This window comes from Oculina patagonica, chromosome 1, assembly GCF_052425735.1.
Source record: "Oculina patagonica isolate OP01 chromosome 1, crgOcupat, whole genome shotgun sequence".
In the NCBI taxonomy this organism is placed as follows: domain Eukaryota; kingdom Metazoa; phylum Cnidaria; class Anthozoa; order Scleractinia; family Oculinidae; genus Oculina; species Oculina patagonica.
This window is the reverse complement of record NC_135758.1, coordinates 10,691,852-10,717,797: the sequence shown is the minus strand read 5'-3', so window position 1 is coordinate 10,717,797 and position 25,946 is coordinate 10,691,852. Positions and strand designations below refer to the sequence as shown.

The 25,946-nt window shown below is 37.7% G+C and overlaps 1 protein-coding gene across 1 annotated transcript; it reads left to right on the top strand.

Annotated features, from left to right (window-relative positions):
* Positions 1 to 5,542: 5,542 nt before the first annotated feature.
* Positions 5,543 to 18,710, top strand: LOC144655797 (uncharacterized). Its single transcript, XM_078516029.1, has 5 exons — positions 5,543 to 5,654; positions 5,738 to 5,813; positions 11,130 to 11,789; positions 13,878 to 14,162; positions 14,526 to 18,710. The coding sequence occupies exons 3-5, from the start codon at positions 11,174 to 11,176 to the stop codon at positions 17,411 to 17,413; spliced, it is 3,789 nt and encodes a 1,262-aa protein (XP_078372155.1). The 5' UTR covers positions 5,543 to 5,654; positions 5,738 to 5,813; positions 11,130 to 11,173; the 3' UTR covers positions 17,414 to 18,710.
* Positions 18,711 to 25,946: the final 7,236 nt, after the last annotated feature.

Below are 25,946 nucleotides of genomic sequence, written 5' to 3'. Positions count from 1 at the left end.
TTACAATGTTTGTCTCATTAGCATAAGCGCTTCAGTTTCTGAGCTACAAAAATATCAGTTATGAAATTGAAAGACGATGACACGATTAACTTGTGCTATAAATTTGAACCTGATGTATCAAATACTTTTTCTTTGATGCGGGTTAGTTTGAAAACTTAAAATTTTACAAAGAAAATATGGACTCATTATAATTACTTTTGCCTTGGAGAATTTTGCAGTTTTTGAAAGTTAATATCTTTTTCAAAATTACACGTAAAAAGCTGGAAATCTCGCCGATTATTAAGTTTCATAAGCTGTTAGCCTTAAACTTATGGAGTTATTTTGGATATAACAGGATGCCTTCTTTTCGCAAGACGTGTGCTAATGAGGCAAAATGTAAACAATGATGTCAGCAACGATCGCCTTCAGAGAAAAACCAAGTTACTTTGTCCACTATTTTGTACGTATAATGGGTCAATAACAAAACGCTTTGTGCTTTGAAGTTTAATTGAGTCAAAGAAGGCTCAACGAAAAATGCCAAAGCTAAAAATGTCGCAAAATGTTAAAATTTCCGTTCCAGGTTACTTTTAAGGCAGCCTTAGGCAAATTTATTGATTAAAAATTAGTACAATTGAGTGGTTGTTTTCGGTTTGGGCATAGCACATGACCAAATTACAAAAAACGTTTTGCTCCCCTCAAACCTCAAAGTCTCTTTTCAGTTTTCTCTTTGAACATCAACACTTTCAAAAAAAAACCTTCTAATAAAACTATAAATTACTGAACTCAGGTTCCATAATAACGAATTGCGGTCATTTCGTCCGTGGGTCGATTCGTTCCAAAGTTATTTCGTTCCATCACAAAAATAATCACTCAGCGAAGTATTTAACAATTATTCCACGAGCGCGCGTTGGATATGAGATGGTAGATAGCCAACTCGGCGCTACGCGCCTCGCATCGTTGGCTATCTACCATCTCATATCCAATTAGCGCAAGCGGAATAATTGTTTTATTAAAAACGCCCAAAGAATTGCAATATTTGAGCTCCCCAGCTGTTTTTGTTGACGCTTTTGCCTACTATATTTGTGGTGAATGGTATATGAGCTAATATACCATTGCCTGTTAACCAATCAAAAGTCAGGAATTGTAATATACCATTGCTAGTTTTTTATAATGTTTGTTATCTCGTGTATTTCAGAACGGGGTATATTCGTATGTTGCACGCTTGTTTCGACTCATGTTTTGAGCGCTTGTTGTAAAAAAAAATTATTATAAAAAATAAAAGTGTCTTTATTTCAGTTGATAAAATACACATCAAATGTTACAATGGTAAAACTAGTTATAAAGAGCTAAATTGTTTCGAAGTGATTATTTGGTGAAATGAAGGGATTATTCCGTGGAAAGATTTCACCATAAGATGAAAAAAGTGACTTGAAACGAAGTGACCTTGGAACGAAGTGACTGGATACCTTAATAACAACAGGTGATTTCGATCACTATCTCTGTTATTTTGGACAGTTGCCTTCCTTTGTGCTGGTTGCCAGCTGTGTCAGTAGTTATGAAAAATGACTATGTTATCTACATCTCGTTTTTTTGTTATAACTTGATAGCCGTAGTCCAAAGTTCTTATGCATGACCACTTCAGATACCTTACATTCACCTTGAGCTTCGTTCACGCCATTTTTAACTTGAAGCCCTTTTATGTTGTTTTTACGAACCTTATTCTCACTAAATTTCGCTAAAAATCAAAAGCCATATTTGTCATATTTCGCGAGTATTAAATTTCGCGATTTTGATGGAAGATAGAATTAGAGTGTATTAAATTTCGCGATTTTTTTCCATTCTTCAAAATGCTGCTTTGTCCTCAAAACTTTAACAACATAAATAATATGACCATCATCGTAAAAAACAGCAGCAAAAAAACAAGCCAGACACAACAAGCATAAGGTAGTTCACAGTCTAAATACCCGAGTGGCATTTACGACTGCAGAGGCAAGAATGTGAAGAACTTAGCTGCAACGGACTGTTCGGACAATTATAATAATAATAATAATAATAATTACAAAACTTCTAATTGAATTCAGTTATTTTATTGATATTATACGGTATTAAATTTCGCGTGTCCTATATTTCGCGAGTATTAAATTTCGCGATTCAAAATCACAAAAATCGCGAAGTTGAAAATAAGGTAGATACTTTTTGCATTTTTATTAACTTTTTTTTTTAATTACAAGTTTGCACTTCCAAAACGAGGCTTGGAGATAAATTAGTTCCTCTGTTTATAAAATGCATAAAATGTATTATTAAATGCTTATTTACCATATTATTACAAGGGTTTTTCCTATAAGAAAAAGAGGGCATCGGAAAGGCGGCGGCCGCGAACAATTCGCCATGGTTAATACTGATGTATCCTTCTGGGATAATTTATGATGAAATAAGTTAGACTTGAGATATGATTCCAATTTAAAACACATTGAAAATTTGTTATATTTGACGCCCATTCCACTACTGTAACACCCTTTTTTATTTAAGAATGTCCAATTATCGGCCGATGCTCACCGTGCTGGATAATCTTGACCTGGATAATCTTTATATAAAACCACGGTCAAATCATCAGTTGATAACAAATTATACCGTATAATACTAACCTCAAAATAGTAATTTAATTATAAACAGGGGGAAATATAAAATATATAAAAACCTGCTTTCCACGAATGCCGTACCTTTAGAGTAGAGTACCTTTTCAATTAGATCTTTAAATTGCCCAAGGGACTCCGCTTGTCATACGTTGATAGAAGGCTATTCCATAAGATGGCGCCATCATAGGTAAAGCTATTTTTGAAATAGTTAGTTAACGTCCTCATAGGTTTAAGACTAACATGATATTAAAATGTGCCTTTATTTAACCAATGGCTAATGACGGTAAGGTTACATGTCAGAATTTAAATAATTACTAACTCTTGTGGCCAATATTTACCACACAAAAACAAATAGGAAACTTAAAACTCGCTCGTAACCGAATTCCATGCAGCCTTGTGCAAGTTCTTTGGTTGATGGTCTTTAATTGTAACCTTTTTGCAGCTTTGACGTTTCTACAAAAAAGGTACTCATTTAAAAAAAAAACGTTTATGTGGTACTGGCAGACCTTGTTGGCTCGATTGAAATAGAGTTATTTCGCCTGTCTTGATTGAAAGGAGCATTTTTTGCCTGCATTACATAAGTTAATTTTATGTTTAAGTTTTGGCAAACAATCGCTATGCACAGAAATTAATTCTATGACTCCAAATGAGAAAAGCACAGCTTCATTGCAGAAAAATGTGTCTCCTGGGAGTAATAATTTAAAACTACAACCAGACAAGATTGACTTTGAAAACTGTTCCCCCGGATCATATTTCAAATACCCACTGATATCGCAATCTGTTTCAATCTTCGTGACTTTTGGCCATCCTTAACTTCTTTTGCATCTGGCGTGTTATTGAAATATTCCTCCACTGTTTTAACAGGTTATTTTATATATTTAAATAAATTTGGTCATTTCCTATGCCTAAGTTTGGCTAAAATCCGTGACAAGGTCCTTTAACTTTCACATTGAAATCGGGAATATGGTAACTGAGACTCCAAAAAAGGAACAAGAAAAAGAAACTAAACGAAAACGCCGGGTAATATCACTCTGCATGTGGTAATTTTGCATAAGTAAAGGAAATCGTTTTGTAAGCTTTTCATAATTAACATTTAAATATTTACCATTTTTTTAAGACCTCTGCGTCACTAAAACACGGCCGAAACAACGTCGACTATGCTCATTCAAAAGGTTAAGATAAATTCAAGTCGTATACATATATAGATATGAATAAGTTTGATGAAAAAGGAAGTCAACTGCAAACCGCTCACAGGTCCATATTTAATAAAAAATGCAAACGTTTCGTCCTCCGGGCTTCTTCAGTGTATATTGGGCAATACCTGGTCCAAGTATTGACCAAGTATTGCCCTATACTGAAGAAGCCCGGAGGGTGAAACGTTTGTATTTTTATTAAATATGGACCTGTGAGCGGTTGCAGTTGACTTCCTTTTTCATCCAACTTATTTAATTCTTTGAGTCACAGAATCGTGTATTCTTTTCGATCCCACTCACAAGCAGCATTTTTCGTTGGAGACACAGTTTCTTAACATTCAATCTATATTGATATAAATACATAGCTACTAGCGTAAACAGAGCTTGATAATATTCATAAGGCGTCATTCTAACACTTGCTTAATTAAGCTTGTTAAAGTTGTTTGACTATCTAATTACAGTGGCGGTGCTCTCGCGTGAAGACAGCCACTCTTACTAATTAGTCACGACGAGTCTTAAGAGGCTGTCTCTCTCATAACGGTCCGATCGGTTCCGGATCGAAAAATAAAATCGCCTGATTCTTATGCGTGATGAAAAGCCTTTATGCCAAAGTAATAAACACAACTATTTTGGTTCGTGGTTTTAATTTTGACCGATCGGTCGCTCGCGCGCGCCTAAAATTCAAAGCTTTTTTAAAGTCATCTGTGCAAAGCAATTATAGGGTGTAATGCCATAGTTTTAACATAGTAAGAACAAACTACGTCTATTTTATGTGCTGTAGGAGTTTCAAGCAATTTACAGTTAGTTGCTTAAAAAGGTTAACAATCGTGTTAGATTTTGGGCGAGCGCGAGTGATTAATCGGTCAGAATTTTTTTTTAGCCCCAACGAAAAAACTTAAAACCAAGAACCAAAATATATTATCAGTGAGACAGCATCTTAAGAGGTTGCTCAAGGAAAAAAAAGAAAATACCGAATTTAAAGGAATGCAGTATTTTAATTATATGTACGAGGAAGCGGTACTATGTTGAATAACCCCGACCACCACCACCCGCCTCTTCACCAGTCCTCATTACCCGCGTCCCTCCTGCAGGATTACACTATAACATAACATGAATAGAATACATTTAGGAAGAGGAACTTTAAGAGGCTTTGTCACGGATTTTACCAGAATTTTGAACATCCAAAATTTATATTTGTATCACAAGAGGCCTAAAAATAATATTCCATTTTTAGTAAAAACAAATTGCTATATTAGGACACTGAGACTGCAACGAGCGTCTTTAAGGTCTGTGGGCTGTGGATTGCTCGGATGGAAATAGCCCTTGAAAATTAAGGCGTAGCGTTTCAAGTTGTTTCCGCACAATTTCAAAAAAATAAGGTTGTATATTCCTTAAGATGTTCAAAGACAATGATTTTCATGGGTTTAGTTGCCTATCACTCATTTCAGAGTTTCCCAAAATGATCGCGGGTCGCGGGTCGCAGGTTTCAAGTCCTTTTAAGTAGCTACGTCTCGGAGATTTAAAAGCGATTGAGTTACAAATTATTCAGCCGTTTCTTTTTACGTTTATTGCCCTGAATATGCTCTTTAACTACATGAACTTATCAAGTACGATTGCTGAGGATACAAAGCAAAGGTGCCTAACGATCAATTTTCTGCCAGCTCCCAGGACAAAATGTTTACCCATACATAATGTAGGTAACGTTAACAACTCCAACCACTGACCCAAATATCAACGGGCTCAGTGCGACGATGTTGTTTGGGTTCGGTTGAGTAAAAGGTTGAGTTTAAAATATAAATTGCTTCGAAGTCTGGTGCTGAGGTTTTATTACATATGCTGGTTTAAAGTAAGTGATGCTTTTTCTAAATAACAACAAGTGCAAGGAGAAAGAAGCAAGATCTGATGTATTTATGTTTGTTTATTTTCTAGCATCGCGTGTACACGAAAATGGGCTAGACGATTCTTGAGGATTTACAGACAATGGACCACGCGACATGAATTAAAAGTAAGTTTTATTCAATTTTAGCTATTTGATTTTAAAAGCTCAATGAAACGATTTCACTGTAAGATCGAGAGATACCTGATAACTGAAATTTAGAGGCGAAATTAATGAATATCGATGAACATAACGAACAAAAATACTGACATAAGCTTCAGTCTTCAGTCAAATTTATATTTACATGTACACGTGTTGGCACGTGAAAGCCAAGAGAGAAATTTAAAGCTTTCTTAGTCTGTAACACGAATAGCTTACCAAAAGGTAAAGGCTGGTGGAATTCGAGGATTTAGATTGGTTTGGGGGGCAGTGCAGAGCTCTGTACATGTGTTTAAGGGCTTTACATGAAGTTTATATTTTGCCTCATGTATCATTTAATCCATCTGTGGATTGAGTTCGGCAATTGAACGAAATCAAACACCCAACTTTGAGCGAGTTTGATTTCCCAAACAATCGAACTTAATCGAACAAATGGAACCAATAATTATCCATCACGATTGAGTTCGGCAACTGAACTCAATTGAACAAAATTAAATGGATTGCGTGGCTCCAGGGCAAAGAAAGCCCGTCAAAAGCAGTTTTTTCTTGTCCTTTTTTACTATTATTTTATTCAATAACAGAAACCCCATTTGAAATAAACTGTCCATGACAGTTAAGAGAATATAACAGAGCAAAGCTATCATTATTCTGGGATTATTGTACCATTTTCATTGTAAGCTAACTTACAATTGCGAAATGACAACTCGAAGTATTACTTTCATGGAAAATACAAGCAAATCACTAAGTTATCAAAGCATTTACAAGCCACAGGTAAGCAACCAGTTTCTGTTGATGGTAACCTAACTGTCTGTGCTCGTTTGCAATTCCGATTGCATGGCCTTTCTTGCCAAATTTTCATAAAAACCTTGAAATCTTTGCCCTCAGACTTCATGTCAAAGTGGCAATCCTTGAATAGCCTTTCACTGTACATTTAAAGCTAACAATCCACAGCGCATCTAAAGCCATTTCTACAGAAGGACTTTAGGTTCACGAGAAACTCATGCTTCACTCCCGGCTGAAGTAGCTCGAGCCTCTAAGAACTGGTTATAGATTTTTAATGCCAGTTTTACCAAAATCAAGAGTTCAATAATGAAATGTTCGATTGAGTTCAATCGAATAATTTTTTTCGGTGAGTGCTATTTTTTTTATTGCCAAACTCAATCGAACATCAATCCATGAATTGAGTTCAATTGAATTTGATTAAAATGCAGTTTAATTGGGTTAGATTTACTATGCTGGGCTTTTACTGTAAAGACAGTAGGCAGTAATTTTTTGTTTTGGAAGGCCAATTTGGCAGGCCTTCTGATAGGGTGTGGCAAAAAAGCAGAAATTATGCGGCAAGAAAGTGCTATTATGTGGCAAATTATGCGATTTTATCTGAGCGATTTTATGCTTGTTTTACAAGGTTTGAGGAAATGAAAATCCATATTGTACATTTCAAAAAAGAATAAGAGCACAGAGGAACGATAAGTATCTGTATTAGAATGAAATAGATTATTTTCACCTCATTTGCGTTTATTCCAATGTAAAATGGCTTTTTGTGTACACTACATGACGTAGTAGAACGTTGAAGACTTTTGGTGACATTATATATGAGGTGTAACAAGATACCGCTGAATGAATAAGTGAAGGCGCATGTGTTTACGTATGGTGTCGAATGATCGAACACTCTATGATGTTTTTTACTTCATGGAAGGATTTAAACATTCTGAATTCAGCCAGTTTTGCATGTAAACTTCAGTACAATACAAGAAAGCAAAGATAGAAAGCAAATTTATTTTTGTGAATGTTGTTACAGCCAAGTTGAAACTGAAGTTGCGGCCAAGTTGCCTGCCCGAAGTAAATTATATATATATGGTGTTTGATAATTTGGAAACCACACCAGAGGTTTTCCAAGGTTTTTTGACAGGTAAACCACCTTGAAACAAGGTTAAAATTGTCTTAGAACTTTGTTAAAGCAAGTACCGGTATTTCCTTAATCTTTACTCAAATTGTGTGATTTTGTACCAATCACATGCAATTTTTGATAAATTATGCGAAAAGATGCGATTTGAGGTCAATTATGCGAAATTGCAACATCGCATAATATCAGAAGCCCTGATTTGAAGTTACATGTCGAGGTTCACATGGGGTCAACCCTCCAAGTTTATTTTTTTTTCCTTAGTGGCCATTTGGCCACTGAATCCTCAAGTTTGGCCACCAGTGAAATATTTTAGTCTTCAAATTAAGCTCACACTTTCAATCCTTCTTCTCACTTTTAGTCGCCATGGCGACTAAAAATTAATGGTCTTAACTTGGAGGGTTGGGGGTACTCAGTTGTACTGCCTGCATGCTTTATGCCAGCCGGCTTGATAATCCAAATATTGTATTACATGTCACATTAATTTTGTTCCATTTACAATCGATACCAAAGTTTTGTTACAGTAAAGAGAATGTTTCTTTACATACAGTGTATGTCACAAAAGTGGGACTAGGAGTAGGAGGCGGCAAAAGATGGCAACCCTCCAAGTTACGACCATTTAAGTCGGCATAGCGACTTAAATTTTGGAGCTGATGACTAAATTGCAACCAAAGTCCCCAGCCTGGCAACTAAATTGCAACCGAAGTCACCAGCCTGGCAACTAAAATTGAGAAGAAGGATTGAAAGCATGAGCTTAATTTAGCGACTAAAATTTTTCGCTGGTGACCAAACTTGAGCAGTCGGTCACTAAGGAAAAAAACAAATATGGATGGTTGAATGTTCATTAAGTTGAATCTCGGCACTTTCTGGCCAGCCTCAATACCTGGGGTTTTAAAATCGAAGAATCAACCTCCACCTGTATAAACTTAACTGAATTTAAAGTTCTTTGCTCATCTTATAATCAAACTGAGCAGATATACAGCTGTACACTGTATTGCAGGGGACACAAGCAAGCCCCCTTTTTTTGTTATGTGTTTATATTCCTTGGTATTAGAAACTATTGCTTTGAATTTGAAGCTGTTGGCCGGCATGGGCAACAAAGAACAGCTAAGGATGTCAAGCTTTAGAAGTCTCAGGCTCAGAAATTGTTTTGACTGTTACATCTCTGTTTCAAGTTTTAAAACAAGGGTCTTTCTGTCTCACCATAATCTTGGACTAACCATTCTGTACCCCTAGAAAAGGGAGTTTCATGTATGTTTTACATACATGTACTTACAAGTAGAGTTTGAGCCAGCGCAACTGCCTCAGGAGACAATTTGTCCCTCTGTTGCCTTTGCAAAGGGACAAATAGGCAATAGCAGGGGACAGAGTATAATTTATTATAACATTAACACTGTCTTTGTCCTGTCCAATAAATTGTCTCTCTGCTGCCGAGGTTTCGAATTCAGAAGTCAAGCGTCATTTCCCTCTTCATAAAATTCGTTTTCAGTTTTTTCTTTTGCTTCGTCGATGATTTTATCTGTTTCACGTTGAAAAGAACTCAAGATTTTCCTCTTGGACATTTTTACAAAGACTATAAATGAAACGAGCTGTCAACATGTGCAAATCCAGCCAAAGCCAGTCAGGCGTGAATGATGCCAGTCTCATTCAACTTCCAAAACTTAATAATTTATGGTAAAAGTGATCCTCACTTGATTATTGCTTTTGAGCTTTTGAGTTTTACAAGATGGTAGAGTGTGCAATAATTCGGCGAATAATTATATTGTTGAACAATTTCTTCATTATTTATCACCGAGCTTAAAATGTACCATCTTTATTATTTACTACAAACTTGATGATTTCGACATTGCTGATCCTAGCAGTATGCAGGACGCGTGTCACATATCAACCTAGTAAATGGCCCAGCTCTCAATGAGTCTCTCGTAGCTCAGTTGGTTAGAGTGCCCAACCGGTATCTGGGAGGCCATGGGTTCGATTCCCATCGGGGACTCAGATTTTTTCTTTGTCTCACGCTCGTGTCATGTTGAACAATTTCTTCATTAATTATATACATTATCTAGTAGAACGACAGGATTTCGTTACTACAATAGTGCAGAGTTTTATGGGAAAACACTTTGGCATCTGCTATGTTTAAGTACTTCGAAAATAACGGCATAACAAAACCGTGGATGAATCTGCATAATGCGACAACATTTGACACTCACAGCTTCTACATGTTCGTATGTCACAGGTTTGGAATGTTGTTCAAGGAGCGAAGCATGAGACAATAGTGTCTTTAAAAGCAATTTATAAGGTGCTGATAAACAATTTTTATATGAAAATGTGAAATGCTAGCCGACAAAAAATTAAATACATTTATTTAGAATAAACCAGCTCCACGAATACTTGAGAGAATGTCGCAAGTTCGCGCTCCGGCTCAAACACTTCAAAGTCGAAATACCAGATTAGTGTCTTAGGTCCAACATGAAAAAAAGTGCTCCCAGATTTTACAGTGACCAATACTATGTGAATCTCATCTTGTTTGCTCTTCTGAATGTTTACCATATAATTTTACAACTATGCAACGGATTTTTGGGTGGGCTTGTAAGAAAAATAATAAAAAAAATGTTTCAAAAGGAGCCACCACAGAGTCGATTGTAAAACGTTTAAAAGTTAAAAAGCAATAATAAAGCATATTATAGACCTTTTCAATACTGTCATCCAGCAGAGGGGGGCTTATATCTAGAGGGGCTTATAACCGGATGCACTTTTTGTCTCCAGGTATATGGGCCTATAACCAGAGGGGGACTTAAAGTGAGGGGGGGGGGGGGGCTTTGAACTGGAATTTTACGGTAGTCCCTTTTTGTAGATTAAAAAAAGTACAGGTGTACACCTGTATGTACGTTGATCCTGACCCTGCTGAAGTTACAATATTTTCCCTGAAACTCATTGTGCTTGTAGGGCTTTGCCATTTGCCAAACACATAAACTTTATCAGCCACCTCAAACTTAATAGTTTATTATTTTATAGTTTTTCAGCAGGAAAACAAACTTTAATTTGTTCCAAATAATATGATTTAACATGTTCTCTGACATGGACATGGCTCTGCTCTGTTACTAGTATGTGCATTTTGCAATTAACTAATTTAATTAATTGCCTAATTATTATCATTTTTAATTAATTCATTAATTTATTTGTCCGTTCGTTCATTGGTTCTCATTTGTCCGTTAATTTTATTCTTCCCTCTCTCCTTCCTTCTTTCCTTCCTTCTTTGTGATATCATTAAAAATAATCTTCAGTGTCTTCAGTATTAAAGCTTAAAAAATTTAAATTTAAGGATAAGTGTTATGGAAATACAAATAAAATAATGTTAAGAGTACTTCAACATTTCTTTCTTGCTTCTGTAGGATTAAATTGCTGATGACCACAAAATCAACATTTGCTATAGACAATGACATCTGATGAAGAGAAGAAGCGTTGGCTTGTGGTTGGAGTGGCTATGGTCGACGTGATGGCTCCGGCATTACGCGATACTGTCAAACAAGGAATGGATTTGCATTATAATAATCTTGATGCATACTTGCGTGGTCTGCTTGTACCTTTTAGCCTGAATACACTGACATACAGTCAAGCGAGTAAAGATAGGACCCTCCAAAGTTTGAAATTTGAGAATATCAATAACAACAGCCAAACTCATGGGAAAAGCAAGAAAAACTACAACTACAGTGTGTCTTCATCAGTTGACCTGGCAAAATTGTATCTTCCTGACTATCTTGCTACATTTTCAGCATTTGATGAGTCCCTGGACTTGAGTGCTATTGTTCGCCTACTGGGATGGTCCAGACCTGCACCCATCTTCCCCTCCCCAAATCCTCTGCTCTGTCTTCAACAAGCTGCAAATGATGTTAGACACAACAGGAACAAATGGGCACATCCAAATTTAATTGAGTGGACTCAAGCTTTTTTCAATGATTGTTTTTCAAAGCTTGAGGATTTGGTGAAGAGTGTCAGCCTGGGTCACAAAGAGAAGGAAACTTTAGAGCAGCTGTCTTACTGGCGAAAAGAAGGTGAGATTACACAAAAATTGGCAAAAATTAACACTGTTGTACTTAACGTTTCGGTTAGTTCACATTTGATTGTAGATTTTTGTACCTTATTCTAAGTGGTAAATAGTAATTTCACTTTGTATTCCACTGTGCAAACTCTGAAGTTCAAAACACAGTTAAGGATTGTGCTTTTGCACCCTTTAACCACAAAGAAAAGAAACAAAATGGATGAAAATCTAATTTACTCTAATTGTAAATAATTTAATCTAATTGTCCAAGACACGATTTCTTGAATCTGGTAAATTAAGCGGTAACCGGTTGTTTCGCCTACGAGTTGTTTCGCTAACGTCCAGTTCGCTAACGAGTTAGGTCGATTCGTTAACGTCTAAAGTCGTTTTGCTAACGAGCTGTAGGTCGTTTCGCTAACGTATAAAGATAAATAAAATAAATAAATAAATAAAATAAATTCTTCATCAACAGAATAAGACAATCGAACTCACGCTCTTGCCGAAAGACAAACTCGAATCGCTTCAAAAAGTTAAGCTTGAAAGCCCGAAGTTAGCGAGCTCTAATTTCCAAGACTTAAAGCCGCCATTTTGTTTCCCAGAAGACAAATTGTGCATTGTAAATTCAAATTTGTATTTCTACTTTTCAGAAGCGATAGTAGTTTGTTTGTTTTTTGTTCAATATTTGCTTATTTACAAAACTTCACTAAACTTTAAGTCTTTGTTATTTGCATATGTTCAGTTAGCCGACCCGAATTGGTCGATTGTTGAAAAAAAAGCTGGGTGAAATAAACTTTTGATGACGTATACTTGTCTACAATGTTGATCAGTCTTTTATGTTACGCGGAGGACTGGGACTTGACTTCCAGCCCTTTTTCGGACAAACATGGAGACATCTTTAACAACGGTATGTTTTAAACTGTCGTGTTTACGTCGCTGAATTTGATGTCATCGTCAAACTCAACGGGTCTTTAATGCGGATTGTTATGTTTTATTAGTACATATTATAAAATATGAATATTCGTAATACGTTAGCGAAACGACCTACAGCTCGTTAGCGAAACGACTTTAGACGTTAGCGAATCGACCTAACTCGTTAGCGAACTGGACGTTAGCGAAACAACTCGTAGGCGAAACAACCGCAATTCAATTAAGCTACAGTATGTTTCCTGAGAGGTCCATTAGGAAGATTGATGGCAGTGAAAAAAGCAACTATTGGTTCAAACTTAAACTTCAAAATGTGTGCATATGTACAAATAATTTTATGTAAGTTGGGGGGAAGGGGGCAATCGTCCAGACCCTGGAATAAGAGGAGGGGCCCCCACTTGCAAAATTATTTTTTCTTGGCCCTGTGGGCCATGGTTTGGCCTAAAAATAAGGTGGGGGCCCCTCCCCTTTATCCACCACTGGTAAGTGCACACAGAAGATGGAATACTGATATACCATTGGAAAATGGGCCCCACCTTTATTACACTTAATCAAAGAGGTTCGTGCATCATCTTTTTAGAATTAACAGTGTAACCTCGGCCCTGCATGTGTTATTAGAAGCGTAATGTTATCCTGTTTGGAAAGACTGGATGCTGTGAAGTTTTAGACTTGGTTCTGCACAAAATGATGTCATGTGTTTGTCTTTGCTGTGGTCAGTCGTACAGCATCAAAGATTGCAGAAATTAACATTAATTTGCCGATATTACAACAAATGAGATACAAACACTTAAAAGGAAGACAGAGACCAACTTAAACAGATTATCTCACATAGTGATGTAAACTGAGATGCATTAACATGACAAATCGTGGTTATGTCACCGAACATCTCTCACTGAAAATATTATGGATAGGTTTGTCCATTCTTTATGGTTGTGGTAATGACAAAATGAATATTTCTGTGTAGTTGATATATAAAAATGTACAGAATAGATAATCAAGTATTATTTGCTTTTTATCATTTTGAATTATGTAAAGTGATGAGTAATACATTTCTTAAGTTAAAATAGAAGACAACCATTATGGAGTCGCTCAGTAGTCTCTATGAATAACTCTCAAACTACCGGTATTTTTGTAGGGGTAGATAGGTTAACGTTGTTAGTGTTTGTATTGTTTCAAGGTTGCCAAATGATCATGGTTGATCAGAAACTTTTGACGCTGGTGCAGCAATCCTGGGAACTCCTTCGCAAGGAGCTTGCAGCATTTCAAGAAACTGTTACCTCTCTCCAGGACCAGCAGCAATCTTTAGAAGGCAACGTCGAAGAACATCAGCAGAAGCTTGATGAGATATCAGCACAGCAAGCTGAACAGGCCATGCAGATTGGTGCTTTGGTACAACTGCAGGATGAGAATTACACCCGGATGTTGGAGATGTTTGAGAGCTTGAAAGAGCAAATGAGACAAGGTATGCTGCAAGTTTTCCTGTTCCTTGATATGTGTAACTTCACTCTTTTCCTGTGAGGGAAGCAGAGGTTGAGGGTTACGTGTCTCCAGAAGAAGCCTTACCCTGAAATGGGGGTCAAAGTCCAGTAATCTTCCTACCGGCTCAGTTTTGTGCTAAAACAGCCTCTCCCCTGTTTTCTCTTAGCTCATACAGCGAGACCTTTTTTCCCTCTGCTGTTTTCTTGCCTCTTGCTCAAAGACCTGAGGAAAAAGAGCAACTGACAAGAGTGGAGCTCTGGGGCGCTTTCTGGATATTTTTTCTTGTTTATTTGATTTATGTCGAAAGTTACCAGTTTTTTCCCTTCCCTTATTTATTATCTTTTAGAATCTCTTCATGTAAGACCCTTTGATTTGGAAACCTTCCGCGCCAAACTTGCCGATCGTTATAGAAGGACAGCAACCGTACCAACGTCTGTGTGGTCAACCAAAAGCAAAGTGGACATTCGCAAGGTCTACACACGTCTGTCTATGAAGAAAGAGAAAGAAACCGTGCAAGTAGATTACACAAAACTTTTCATGAAGACTAAGAATGGTCTTGTGCCAAAGAGGATACTTGTCGAGGGCCAGGCAGGTATAGGCAAGTCCACGTTTGTGAAGAAGCTCACTCTGGATTGGGTTGAACCTGATGAAACAAGCATGTCTGAAGAAACAAATCATCTGAAGAAATTCGAACTGGTTCTCTTCATTAAGCTCAGAGATGTGTCCCATTGCCAGACCCTAAGAGATGTGATCAGGTGCTCTGGCCTTCTGTCAAAGGAAGATGAAGAGCTTACAGACACTTTGCTTGGATACATTAGAGAAAATCAGAGCAACGTCCTGCTTGTATTTGATGGCTATGACGAGTATGGAAAAGGAAGCGATTCTCAAGTTTTTGATGTCTTAAAGTCAGATTATCTACCAGATTGCTGTGTTCTGATGACGTCACGGTCCTCTCAAGCCGATGACATCCGGGAATTTGCAGATGTCCAAGCTACCGTTACTGGGTTCAATAGAGAAGACATCGAAAAGTATTTGGCCAAACGGCTTGGAGAGGCTGAGGCAAAGGATCTAGTTAAGCATCTTGAGAAACAAAGGCTGACAGATACAGCAAAAGTCCCTTTACTTGCTCTCTTTTTTTCTATTCTCTGGAAACAGGGAAAGGCAGAATTGATTTCCGGGACCAGGACAAAGGTCTTCAATGAAATTGTCCGATGCATCTTGGACTATGACCATGGGAAGTGTACTCCTCCCCAATTCAAAACTATAGAGGAAAGCAAGGACATCCTCGTTGAGCTGGGTAAGGTGGCTTTAGAAGGCCTGCTAAAAGATGATCTTCTCTTCGAGTATGGCAAGCTGGCAGCAATCAAGAGTGAAGTTAATGTAATTCATGCTTTCCTGCAAATCACTGAAGAGGCAGAAGAAGTACGACCAACTGAAAGGGTTTCTTTCATTCACAAAACCATTCAAGAATTTTTAGCCGCCTTGTATATCGACTCCCAGTATGTTCCAGAGGGTAGTCTTGGACCGTTGCAAGAGCTAGCCAACAATTTTGAAAAGTGTCTGCATTTCGAGAATGTCTTTCAGTTCGTTTCCGGATTGTCCGATCATGGAGCAGTTGTGGTTCTAGACCACTTCTTTGCCATTAAAGTGACCGATCCAACCCTTGATTTATCGAAAACAATTATTTTGCCAGGAACAAGTGAGCAAACATGCTATGATGTTACTGACCGGCAGAGAAGATTTCATGACTTGGTTTTTGCGGCGTTCGGTGAAGCGCAATGTAAAGAAGGACTCCTGAGACGTTGTGTTCTATGCACAAGTGGAATGGTCCTACTTTCCGAACAACTCGTTCAAGATCTTCTGGAAGTCAATAATGTTACCACTGAAATGCAATCTGGAGCTATCATTTTCAGGAAATTACAATGGGACTTTCATTACTCACTAGGAGAAAACTTAAGGATGTTTCTGGATAGTTTAGACGTAGCAGTGAAGATAACAGAAAGATCCGAAGTTCTGCACCTGGGAGATTTTTACAGAAAGTTTTTGAATTGTGGATTTCTTTGTATGTGCAATTTTAGCGCCATCCTATTGGTAAATGCAGATAGGCTGTCGTTTTACATCACCGACTTGGTTGTGGCTTGTTCGTTTCATGGACTTTTGTTCACTGGAACTCCTGTTGGCCCAGATCCATTTTACGATTTGGTGGCAGAGAGAATCAATAACGACCAGGAGTACCGACAATCACTTCGACTTGAGCATCTAATACCGTTTTCATTTCCTTTTCCAGCACGAGACGATACTAGATCACCTGTAGCCGAATTAAACCTTGAGCCCGTAGAGTCGTGTCTTAACTATCTTCAATCTATTGAATGCGTTAGCACTTCAAGCAGAGAAGTACATGTACTTCATCAACTTGGTGTGAGTGCTGCAAAATCCAGGTATTTGAATTATGTAGATCTACAAGTTGATTGTGATGTGTATCACTTTTTGGAGCAAGCAATGGAGACAAATAATCGCTCTCTTCAACTGTCCATTCGACATTCACAAACTTGTACGCCAGCTGGAGCGAAAAAACTTGCCATTTTGTTGCCAAAATTTAGCAACATCTCAGCTTTAAGCCTTAACTTGAAGCATTGCACTGATGAAGCTGTAAGAAGTTTAGCTGATGCTATCACCCACACTTCTCTCAAGGTACTTTGCTTGAAGGAGGTCGACTTGACTGACGATGCAGCCATGGTTCTTGGTCGGTCTGTATGCCAAATGTCAGATCTAGAGGTCCTCATCATCAATGGAAAGAACAATAATTTGCGATGTCCTCAGATGCAAGCTTTGTTTGGTGGAATTTCTAGGGAATGGCCCCTGAGAGAACTTGAACTGAGCTGTTTTCGTGTTGAAAGAGCCGGTCTTGTTTTCCTTCGAGAAAGCTTTAAGTTCTTTCCTAGATTACAAGTCCTTCAGCTTAATCGCTTAGCTATGAATGCTAATGATGTCTGTTATCTCATTAACGACGTAAGCTTTCCAGAACTGCTTCAACTTGACCTTTCTGGGAACCAACTAGGTCATGGGATAACTTCAATCAAGGAACACATTGCTTGTCTTCCAAATCTCGATCAGCTTGTCCTGTATAATGCAGGCTGTTCTGAAGAAGACATAAACAGCATAAATGAGGCCGTCAAAAAGGTCCGTCCGATGTTCAACGTTTTTACCATGTCAGGCCTGGAACAGATGTGGTAGAAACAAGATGCTAATTCTCAGCGAGATTTCTTGTAACTGTTTCCAAACTATGCATTGGCATTCCTCTTCACAAGTGATCAAAAAAAACGAAATGCCAAATTCCCCGTCAAGGTGGAGACCATTGGGAAAACGTCTTTGTATTCGTGATGGTTATTAACATTTCTTTTACCACAGATAAACGGTAACTATTAGAACATGTTCCACTGAACGATATGAAATATTTATATATACATTTATGCATTGAAGTATATTTATTGTTATCTCTTGTTCTCCGACTTCTTTATGAATATTTGTTTATATTTCGTCTTCTTGAGATCAAGAGACAAGCATAATTCCCTTCAAGGGAATTTATACTTGTTAAAAATAAGGCGGCGTTTCGCTCAAGGAACAGCTTAAAAACCACTATCAACATTAGCAGGCCGGCAATGTTCGTTCTTGCTCAATTTTAGTGTGCACTGTTTACAATACTTGCGTGCCAGTTGTAGTTTCAGAAGTCGAGTTATAGGTTTTGCCAATGTTATGAAGTCAGAGAGATGATGGCAATCAAAAACCTTCTGAATAAGAAAACTGTAAAACACATTGATCTTTTTTTTTTAATAATTGTTATTTGCATAACACATAGTTACATACACTATTTACAATACAAGCTACAACGTATACCAATACTTAACAATATTACGTTAACAATACTTAACAATATTACGAGTTTTTACAGTTCTTTCAGTACTTCGGTTTAACATAAACCTACTTACCCACTCGCTCGCTCACTCATCGCACAATCACACAATTACATACAAGAATTACATGGCAAAGTTACACCTGTTTGAGCCTTTTACAATGTATATTTAAGTTAACAACTTAGCATTTACATTTCCCATTTCTTCTTTAATATATCTAATGTATTATTTTTAGTACAAATGTATTTCTCTGTTTCATACTTTAATGCTACTTTTAATTTATAACCTCATATTCGGAAGTTCATTATTTCTTCTGCAACCCCATAAGTAAATTTTTCCTACAAGTAATAGATAATTTAGTAAGGGACGTTCCGGAGTTAGAACACCGACTACAACATCTTTCAAATTAAGATGTATTTGTTGCTTTGTCAAAGTTAAGTAATATGAATCAAAATCCTTCCAAAAGGAAATTGAGTAGGAGCAGTCAAAAAAGAAATGTTGTATTGTCTCTGATTCCCGTTTGCAGAAAGAACACAGATCATCTTCAATGTAACCGATTTTATGTAATTTTGAATTTGTATAAAGTATAGAGTTTAGGGACTGGTCAATAAGTACGGGGGGGGGGGGGGGGCGGGGTGGGTTATGTAATTTTGATCTCCATTTAGGGGGTGGGTCATCTTATTTATTCACTAACTTTAAACTGTTACAGTTCCAAAAACATTTGTATTCATTAATTGATAAATTTCTCCATGTGAGTAGTTTAGAATGAATCTCTAGCAATTTCAGAAGGCCCAAATATAAAAATTTCCCGGGGGAACATGCCCCCAGACCCCCCTAGATGGCTTGTGATCATAAGATCAGTTTTGCCTGTCTCTCTTCAACCTGCATAGATTCACATCGGGCTTTAGCCCTTTTAATACCAGTAAACTCTTTTCTCAAACACTTTGCAAAATATGAATGATGGACAGTGGTTGTAGTTTCTGTTTTCATTTTCTGTTTAAAAATATGAACTATTCAATAATTGTTTATGAATTAATATTACATACTGTTTCAGTTTTCGCACATGTTTGTGTCTAAATTTTCCCATGGACTTTACACACAAATAGGTGGAAAACTTACAAAAGACTAGTTTAGGAAGTGATAAATTCTTCTTCTCTGACTGGTGTGTTAAAAAAAGGAAAAAGACGTACATGGAACAGCAGTGTTCATCAGGAAAAAGTAGGGTGGTCTATGTAAGGAATTTCACTTTAAAAGCTGATGTCAAATTAAAAACCTCCAACCCCTAACAGATGATAAACAAATGATTGGTCCCTTTTTTTAGGAAAGGGGGTGGGTCATGTAATTTTCAATTTCTTATCAGGGGTGGGCCAGTCAGTTTTGAGCCAGAAGGAAGGGGTGGGTCACAAATTTTCAAGCCACCACTTTTCCAATTGCTCCGGCCCACCCCCCCCCCCCCCCCCCCCTGGTACTAATTGACCAGTCCCTTAATACCTTAAACTGAAAGGCCTTGACGTATGGCTCAAAAGCAACAGAATGGGGAAGAGAAAATGCTTTTTTCAATGCTTCATCGGATAAATTAAATTCACACTTAAGTTTTTGTGCAATATTAGGAAAGCGTGCCTTTTTACGGACAAAAAGAGAGTAATAATCCTTTGATTTCTTTTTAGTAACATCGAAAAGGCAGCCGTTAATCTTAAAAGATGGATTCAGTTCAGTCTGCGTAATCTGGAATAAAATTGGCATTTCTTAAATTGGGCGGTACAGAATGGCGTAGACCAGTCCATTCCAGAAAGTTCGTCTTCTCTATATGTTTCGCAAGTAATTTATAGGAGTCAATATTGTTAAGATCAAAGCGCAGATCTTCCACGGTCCGAATTCCATAATTAAAGTACCTTTTATAGAAAACTGGTTTGTTGTTTATTTTTATTTCGTGGTTATTCCAAATTAAGTTTTTCCAATTGGTATCAGCTGCATTTTCTGTGCGAAATTCAGACCACCACTTCAATAGTTCTCTATAGAATTGAGAATTTATAGTTAAATCTTTAATGTTATAGTTGCAATTGAAAAGATAGAAGCCACCTTCCTTCATTAGAAGATATTCAAAATATTTCTTCCATGTGCCGGAATTATCACTAAAGATTCTTTTCATCCAGGAGAGGCGGAGAGATTTGATCGTGCTTTCAATATCAACCATTTTGATTGCTTCTTCCTCATAGTTATTTATCGCAGATACCCTGGTTACTTTGTCTTTACCTTTCCATAAAAATTTGTATATCAATTGGTTTAGTTCCTTAATTATATTTTCAGGGGTAGGTAACAAAGAGGATATGTAAACAACCTTCGGTAGAAGCAAAGTTTTGATGAAAGTAACCTTCCCATAGAGAGATAAACCTCTAGAAGACCAGATATTGATAAATGTTTTTATCTTGTCGAGTTTTTCTGAGAAGTTCTTTAGATAGAGCAGTTTTTTATCGTATGTGAAGAAGATTCCGAGTGCTTTTATAGGATCTTGCGGCCATTTGATTCCAAGCGGTTTCATTTCATTTCCTTTCAAAGAGCCTAACCACAGTCCCTCTGTCTTTGAACTTTTGACCTTTAAACCTGAGAGTTTTCTAAATTTGTCCAATAAATGAAAAAGTTTGTGGGCTGACTCTATGTCAGAAAGAACAGCAGTTGTATCGTCGGCATATTGTAAAAGTTTAGTTTCTTGTCGTTCAATTGCAATTCCTTTTATTTCTTCGTTTTCCCTAACGGCAATCGCTAAACTCTCAGAACTCTCAACAGCAAAAAGGAAGAGATATGGAGACAAAGGATCGCCTTGCCTGACTCCACGTGTAAGATTAAAGTATTCTGATGACATTCCATTATTTATCACACAACTTTGAATATTTTTATAAAAAGTACTTATCCAACGCTTGAATTCAGGGCCAAAATTAAAAGCATCCAGGCAATTAAACAAAAAGTTCCATTCTAAAGTATCAAAAGCTTTTCGAAAATCTATAAATATCAATAGACCAGGTATATTTTATCTTTCCGTGAAATCCATGATGTCAAGAATCAATCTTACCGTCTCACCAATATAACGATCTTTAACGTAACCGGTTTGATTGCAGTGAATAATGTGAGGTAGGACATCTTTAAGTCTAGAAGCAATTACTTTCGATATTATTTTGGCATCGACATTGACAAGCGAGATGGGTCTCCAATTTTCCATTAACGTGCGATCTTTTCCTTGTTTTTCTATTAAAGTAATAACAGCTTGCTTTTGGGAGTCGGACATTTCTTCATTTTCAAATGACTCATTTACGCAATTAATGAACGGTTCACAAATAAGATTCCAACAGCTTTTATAGAATTCGATTGGTATTCCGTCATTTCCAGGGGACTTGTTGTTTTGAAAAGTTTCTAAAATCCGTTTGCATTCGTCAATTGTAATTTGGCCTTCGCATGATTGCTTCTGATCTTCAGACATGTGAGGTATGTTTAAATTATTCAAAAACGACTTGATAGAATCGGTGTTTGTCGAACTTGTTTTGTATAAGTTGTGATAAAAATTTTTCTGTTCGGTAAATATACGGTAAGGATCAGTTGTAATGGCGCCGCTAATTAGCAGCTTTCTAATATGTTTTTTGACGTGATTTCTTTTCTCTAAATTTAAAAAGTATTTAGTACTTCTTTCTCCGTGCTCATGCCAGCGAGCTCTTGCTCGTACAATTATTCCTTTTGTTTTCTCTTCATAAAATAATTCCAGTTTTTCTTTAATTTCATTCAGACAACATCTCTTCAACTCACTTGGATCATTTTCAAACTGCCTTGTTGCTTCTTTGTATTCCTGTTGAATTATTCTTTCCTTATCGATTCTCTGTTTAGCTTTGTCTTTAGAGTACTTAATAGTGTGTTTTCTGATGTTGTATTTGATCCAATCCCAAACCGAGCGTTTGTTCGATAATTCTTTTTCGCCCTCTGATTTCCATTTTGGAATATTAACACTTAGGTAATTCAAATATTCTTCGTCATCTAAAAGTGTGACATTCATTTTCCACAATCCAGGTCCTTTTACCTCTCCAACTTTACCGAGTATAAAACTTATTGCCGCATGGTCAGGTCAGTTAGTATCGCAGGTATAATGTCAGGGGAATTGACAAAATCACAAAGATTGTTAGAGATGTAAAACACATTGATCTACTATTCGCGCCAGTCCCTTACAAGAGCGAGTATAAATAAGGGCCCTGCATCTCATTTCGGCCCAGTTCGCGTAAGAATCCTTCGCTTCTGTTACCTGATGTGTTGTAAAAGCAAATATTAAACTCCGTTTTGGCCGCTGTCTTTCAAGCTCTTCTTCGACGCCTTTACACTTCTGCAGCTATCCAGTCCCAAGTCCGGCACTATCTGGTAAAGTAGCGTCGTGTATTTATCTGTTTTTACACGCTTTTCTTTTGCACACGAATATTTGTTATGTTAGTGTGCTTTGCCTCGCAAACATCGGGTTTGTGCAGTGCTTTCCTTTTGCACACATTTATTTGTTGTTAGTGTGCTTTGCCTCGCAAACATCGGGTTTGTGCAGTGCTTTCCTTTTGCACACGAATATTCGTTATGTTAGTGTGCTTCGCCTTTGCACGGCTTTAATTTGTTTAGTCAGCGTGCTTCGCTGATGCTTTTTGATGTTTTGTTATGCATACTTTGCCTTTTGTACACTGGTTCGTTCCTTCCGGCGAAACTTATGTTTTGTGTTGTTTGCCTCACAAACAACGGGTTTTGTGAAGTGCTTTTATTTGGCTGTATTGCTTTTTGATGTTTTGTTATGCATACTTTGCCTTTCAAATTTCGTGTTTGGGTAGTGCTATTCCCTAGGCGCCCATTTTTTAATTGTTTACATGTTTTGCTCTGGCATATCTGTTTGGGTTTTCTTGACAGCAAAAATCACTGTTTTTACACGTTTCGATTTTACTGCCCTATTGTCCCGGGCCATTTTTCTTTTCCTTTTCTTCCCATGGTAGCCTGAAAGGGTGTCTAATGCCCTAGTCGGATTACTGACGCTCAGCCTGCCATCCCTTGGGTGGGTTCTCTCGTGCATTTCCAGCGCCAAATATTTTTGTCCTATGCCATGTACATTTATCCTGGATTGTTTACATGTTTTGCTCTGGCATATCTGTTTGGGTTTTCTTGACAGCAAAAATCACTGTTTTTACACGTTTCGATTTTACTGCCCTATTGTCCCGGGCCATTTTTCTTTTCCTTTTCTTCCCATGGTAGCCTGAAAGAGTGTCTAATGCCCTAGTCGGATTACTGACGCTCAGCCTGCCATCCCTTGGGTGGGTTCTCTCGTGCATTTCCAGCGCCAAATATTTTTGTCCTATGCCATGTACATTTATCCTGGATTTTCTGTATCTGTAGTTCTGCCGCCCAAGGGAAGGCAGTCTATCCTCAGTTGCTTTATGATTTGTCTTTGTGGAAAAGTGCTCGGCTTTAGGCCGGGGATAGCGAACTTTTGCTTAGATAACTGCGCGTCCTGTCCCGGGCCATTTTTCTTTTCCTTTTCTTCCCATGGTAGCCTGAAAGGGTGTCTAATGCCCTATTCGGATTACTGAAGCTCAGGCTGCCATCCCTTGGGTGAGTTCTCTCGTGTATTTCCAGCGCCAAATCTTTTTGTCCTGTGCCATCTTATTTATCCTGGATTTTCAGTACTTCAAGTTCTGCCACCCAAGGGAAGGCAGTCTAGCCTCAGTTGTTGTATGCTTTGTTTGTGTGAAAAAGTGCTCAGCCTTTGGCTGTGGATAGCGAACTTTAGCCCCTGGAACCTAGTAGTTAAGACCTTGTCAGCTAGATTGGTTAGTGTCTTGCTAGCCTTTTGTCTTCAGTTATGGGTTGCTGGGAAGGATTTTTCTGGTTTGAGTTTTGGGTCTTTGGGTTTGAGTATTGGTGATGTCTTGGGTCATCTGGTTTTGGGCCATGTAATGCGCAGACGTCTGAGCGCGGGAGCATATCTCCATCTCTTATTAGCGAGCGTGAAAGGGACTGTCGCGAATAGTATGCTATTCGCGCCAGTCCCTTACAAGAGCGAGTATAAATAAGGGCCGTGCATCTCATTTCGGCCCAGTTCGCGTAAGAATCCGGGCTGTTGTGGCCGAGACCTGTTGTTTATTCCTTTCGCGCTTGCCTCTCTATGCTACCGTGCTTTTTCTTTTCCCACCCTCCCTCGCCATTTCCATTTCTGCTTCCAACTTACCAAAGCGCGGTCGCATATCTCCATCTCTTATTAGCGAGCGTGAAAGGGACTGTCGCGAATAGTATGCTATCAAGTAATAAGATTCCATTATGACTATATCGTGGTCACAGTTTCTCCAGTTTGGTCTGTTTAGTGTTTAAATCAAGTTTTTTTTGCTTTCTAAAACGTTTCAATAAAAGTTAGATGGATTGAAATGGATAAATAAGAGTACTGCGAACTGTTATGAAGTATGTGAAAATCCCAGTGCCCTAATGATTGCTCCCAGGATCGCGATATTCAGGCGTGCATTTCGGGCCAAAAATGGATTCGCAATGTTTGAGAAGTGCATGTCAGGTGTGGGCGTGGCCGCTTGTCTATTACAACGTATCTCTCCACACAGAAGTGAAATGTGCATTGGCAAATATGGTGTTGTTTAACAAAAATGCTGGGACGTTGCCTGCGATGGCCTACAACCCCAGTAAAAAAACGCTGGGAAGGTTCTTTTTAGTGCAGAATGCACTATTGTGATGGTTTGGTGGGTTGGCGTCTGCTAAACCCCTAAACCACTAAACCACTAAGCCGCTAACGCGGTGTAAACTTTTAATCACCAATTAATTAATTAATATCAATTAATTAATTATTCCTGAGGAGGGGTGGGGGTGGGGAGCACCTGACCGTACCCCTAGGTAAAACCTGGAACAAATCTACGTTACTTTCATATGAAGATTTCAAACGTACATATTTGTTTCAGAAAACCCTTTGCTCTCCTTGTGGTACTACTCAACGTAATTTACACCAAACGCATCCGCAGATTAGTCTACGTTTTAACGTTGTTTTCTGGAACTATCATGAACATCGCTTGTATTGCGTGTTTGCGGTAGGCTTCTTGTAGACTTCTTGGCGCCAAGTAAAAACCGCAAATTAATTAAATTAGATTTTGAGACTTTCACAGCGCTTTCGTAATTAGGTATGCAAAAACGTGAACCGGGATTTTCGGCGTGAACACCTGATAACCAGGAAACAAATATCCTAGCTGTACTGCGTTTTAAAAAACCTGTCGAAAAATATGTTTTTTGATTAGATTTGTTTCTTTAGTTTTTGAGAATCGTCTTTCGTGCAGTCTAAACCGTAACTTAATTAAATTAAACAAATGTCATCGATGCCGCCGTAAAACAAACAAAAAACAAAAGTTTCATGTTATCGCATTTTCAAGGAAGACAAAAGTATTTTGTTACAAACAAACAAAAGTGTCGTGTTACGTTTGCAAAGATTAGCGTAAGGAACACCTGGGAAAGGATACAAGTAGCCTGTGAACAGTTTTTCCGAAAGTAAAATATAGCAAATAAACACGAACATATATTAAACATCATACTTTCAATTGTTCCATATTGCATTCTGCACTTACCAAATCATCGAGATTTTTTTCTCTATCCCTCCCCCTTATTCAATGTTGAAGTATACCAAGAGACTTTAACCCTTTCACTCCCGAATGTTACCCCACAAACACGTTTTTTAACCGATAAACTGAATTTTTGGTGCTATGATCTTGAATTTACCTTAACGTTGCTCTAGAAGCGCTTTTTTTACACTTCAGGAACATTTTGATAAAGATTCCGTGTAAAAATGTACAATATTTAACTTTGGTGCATGC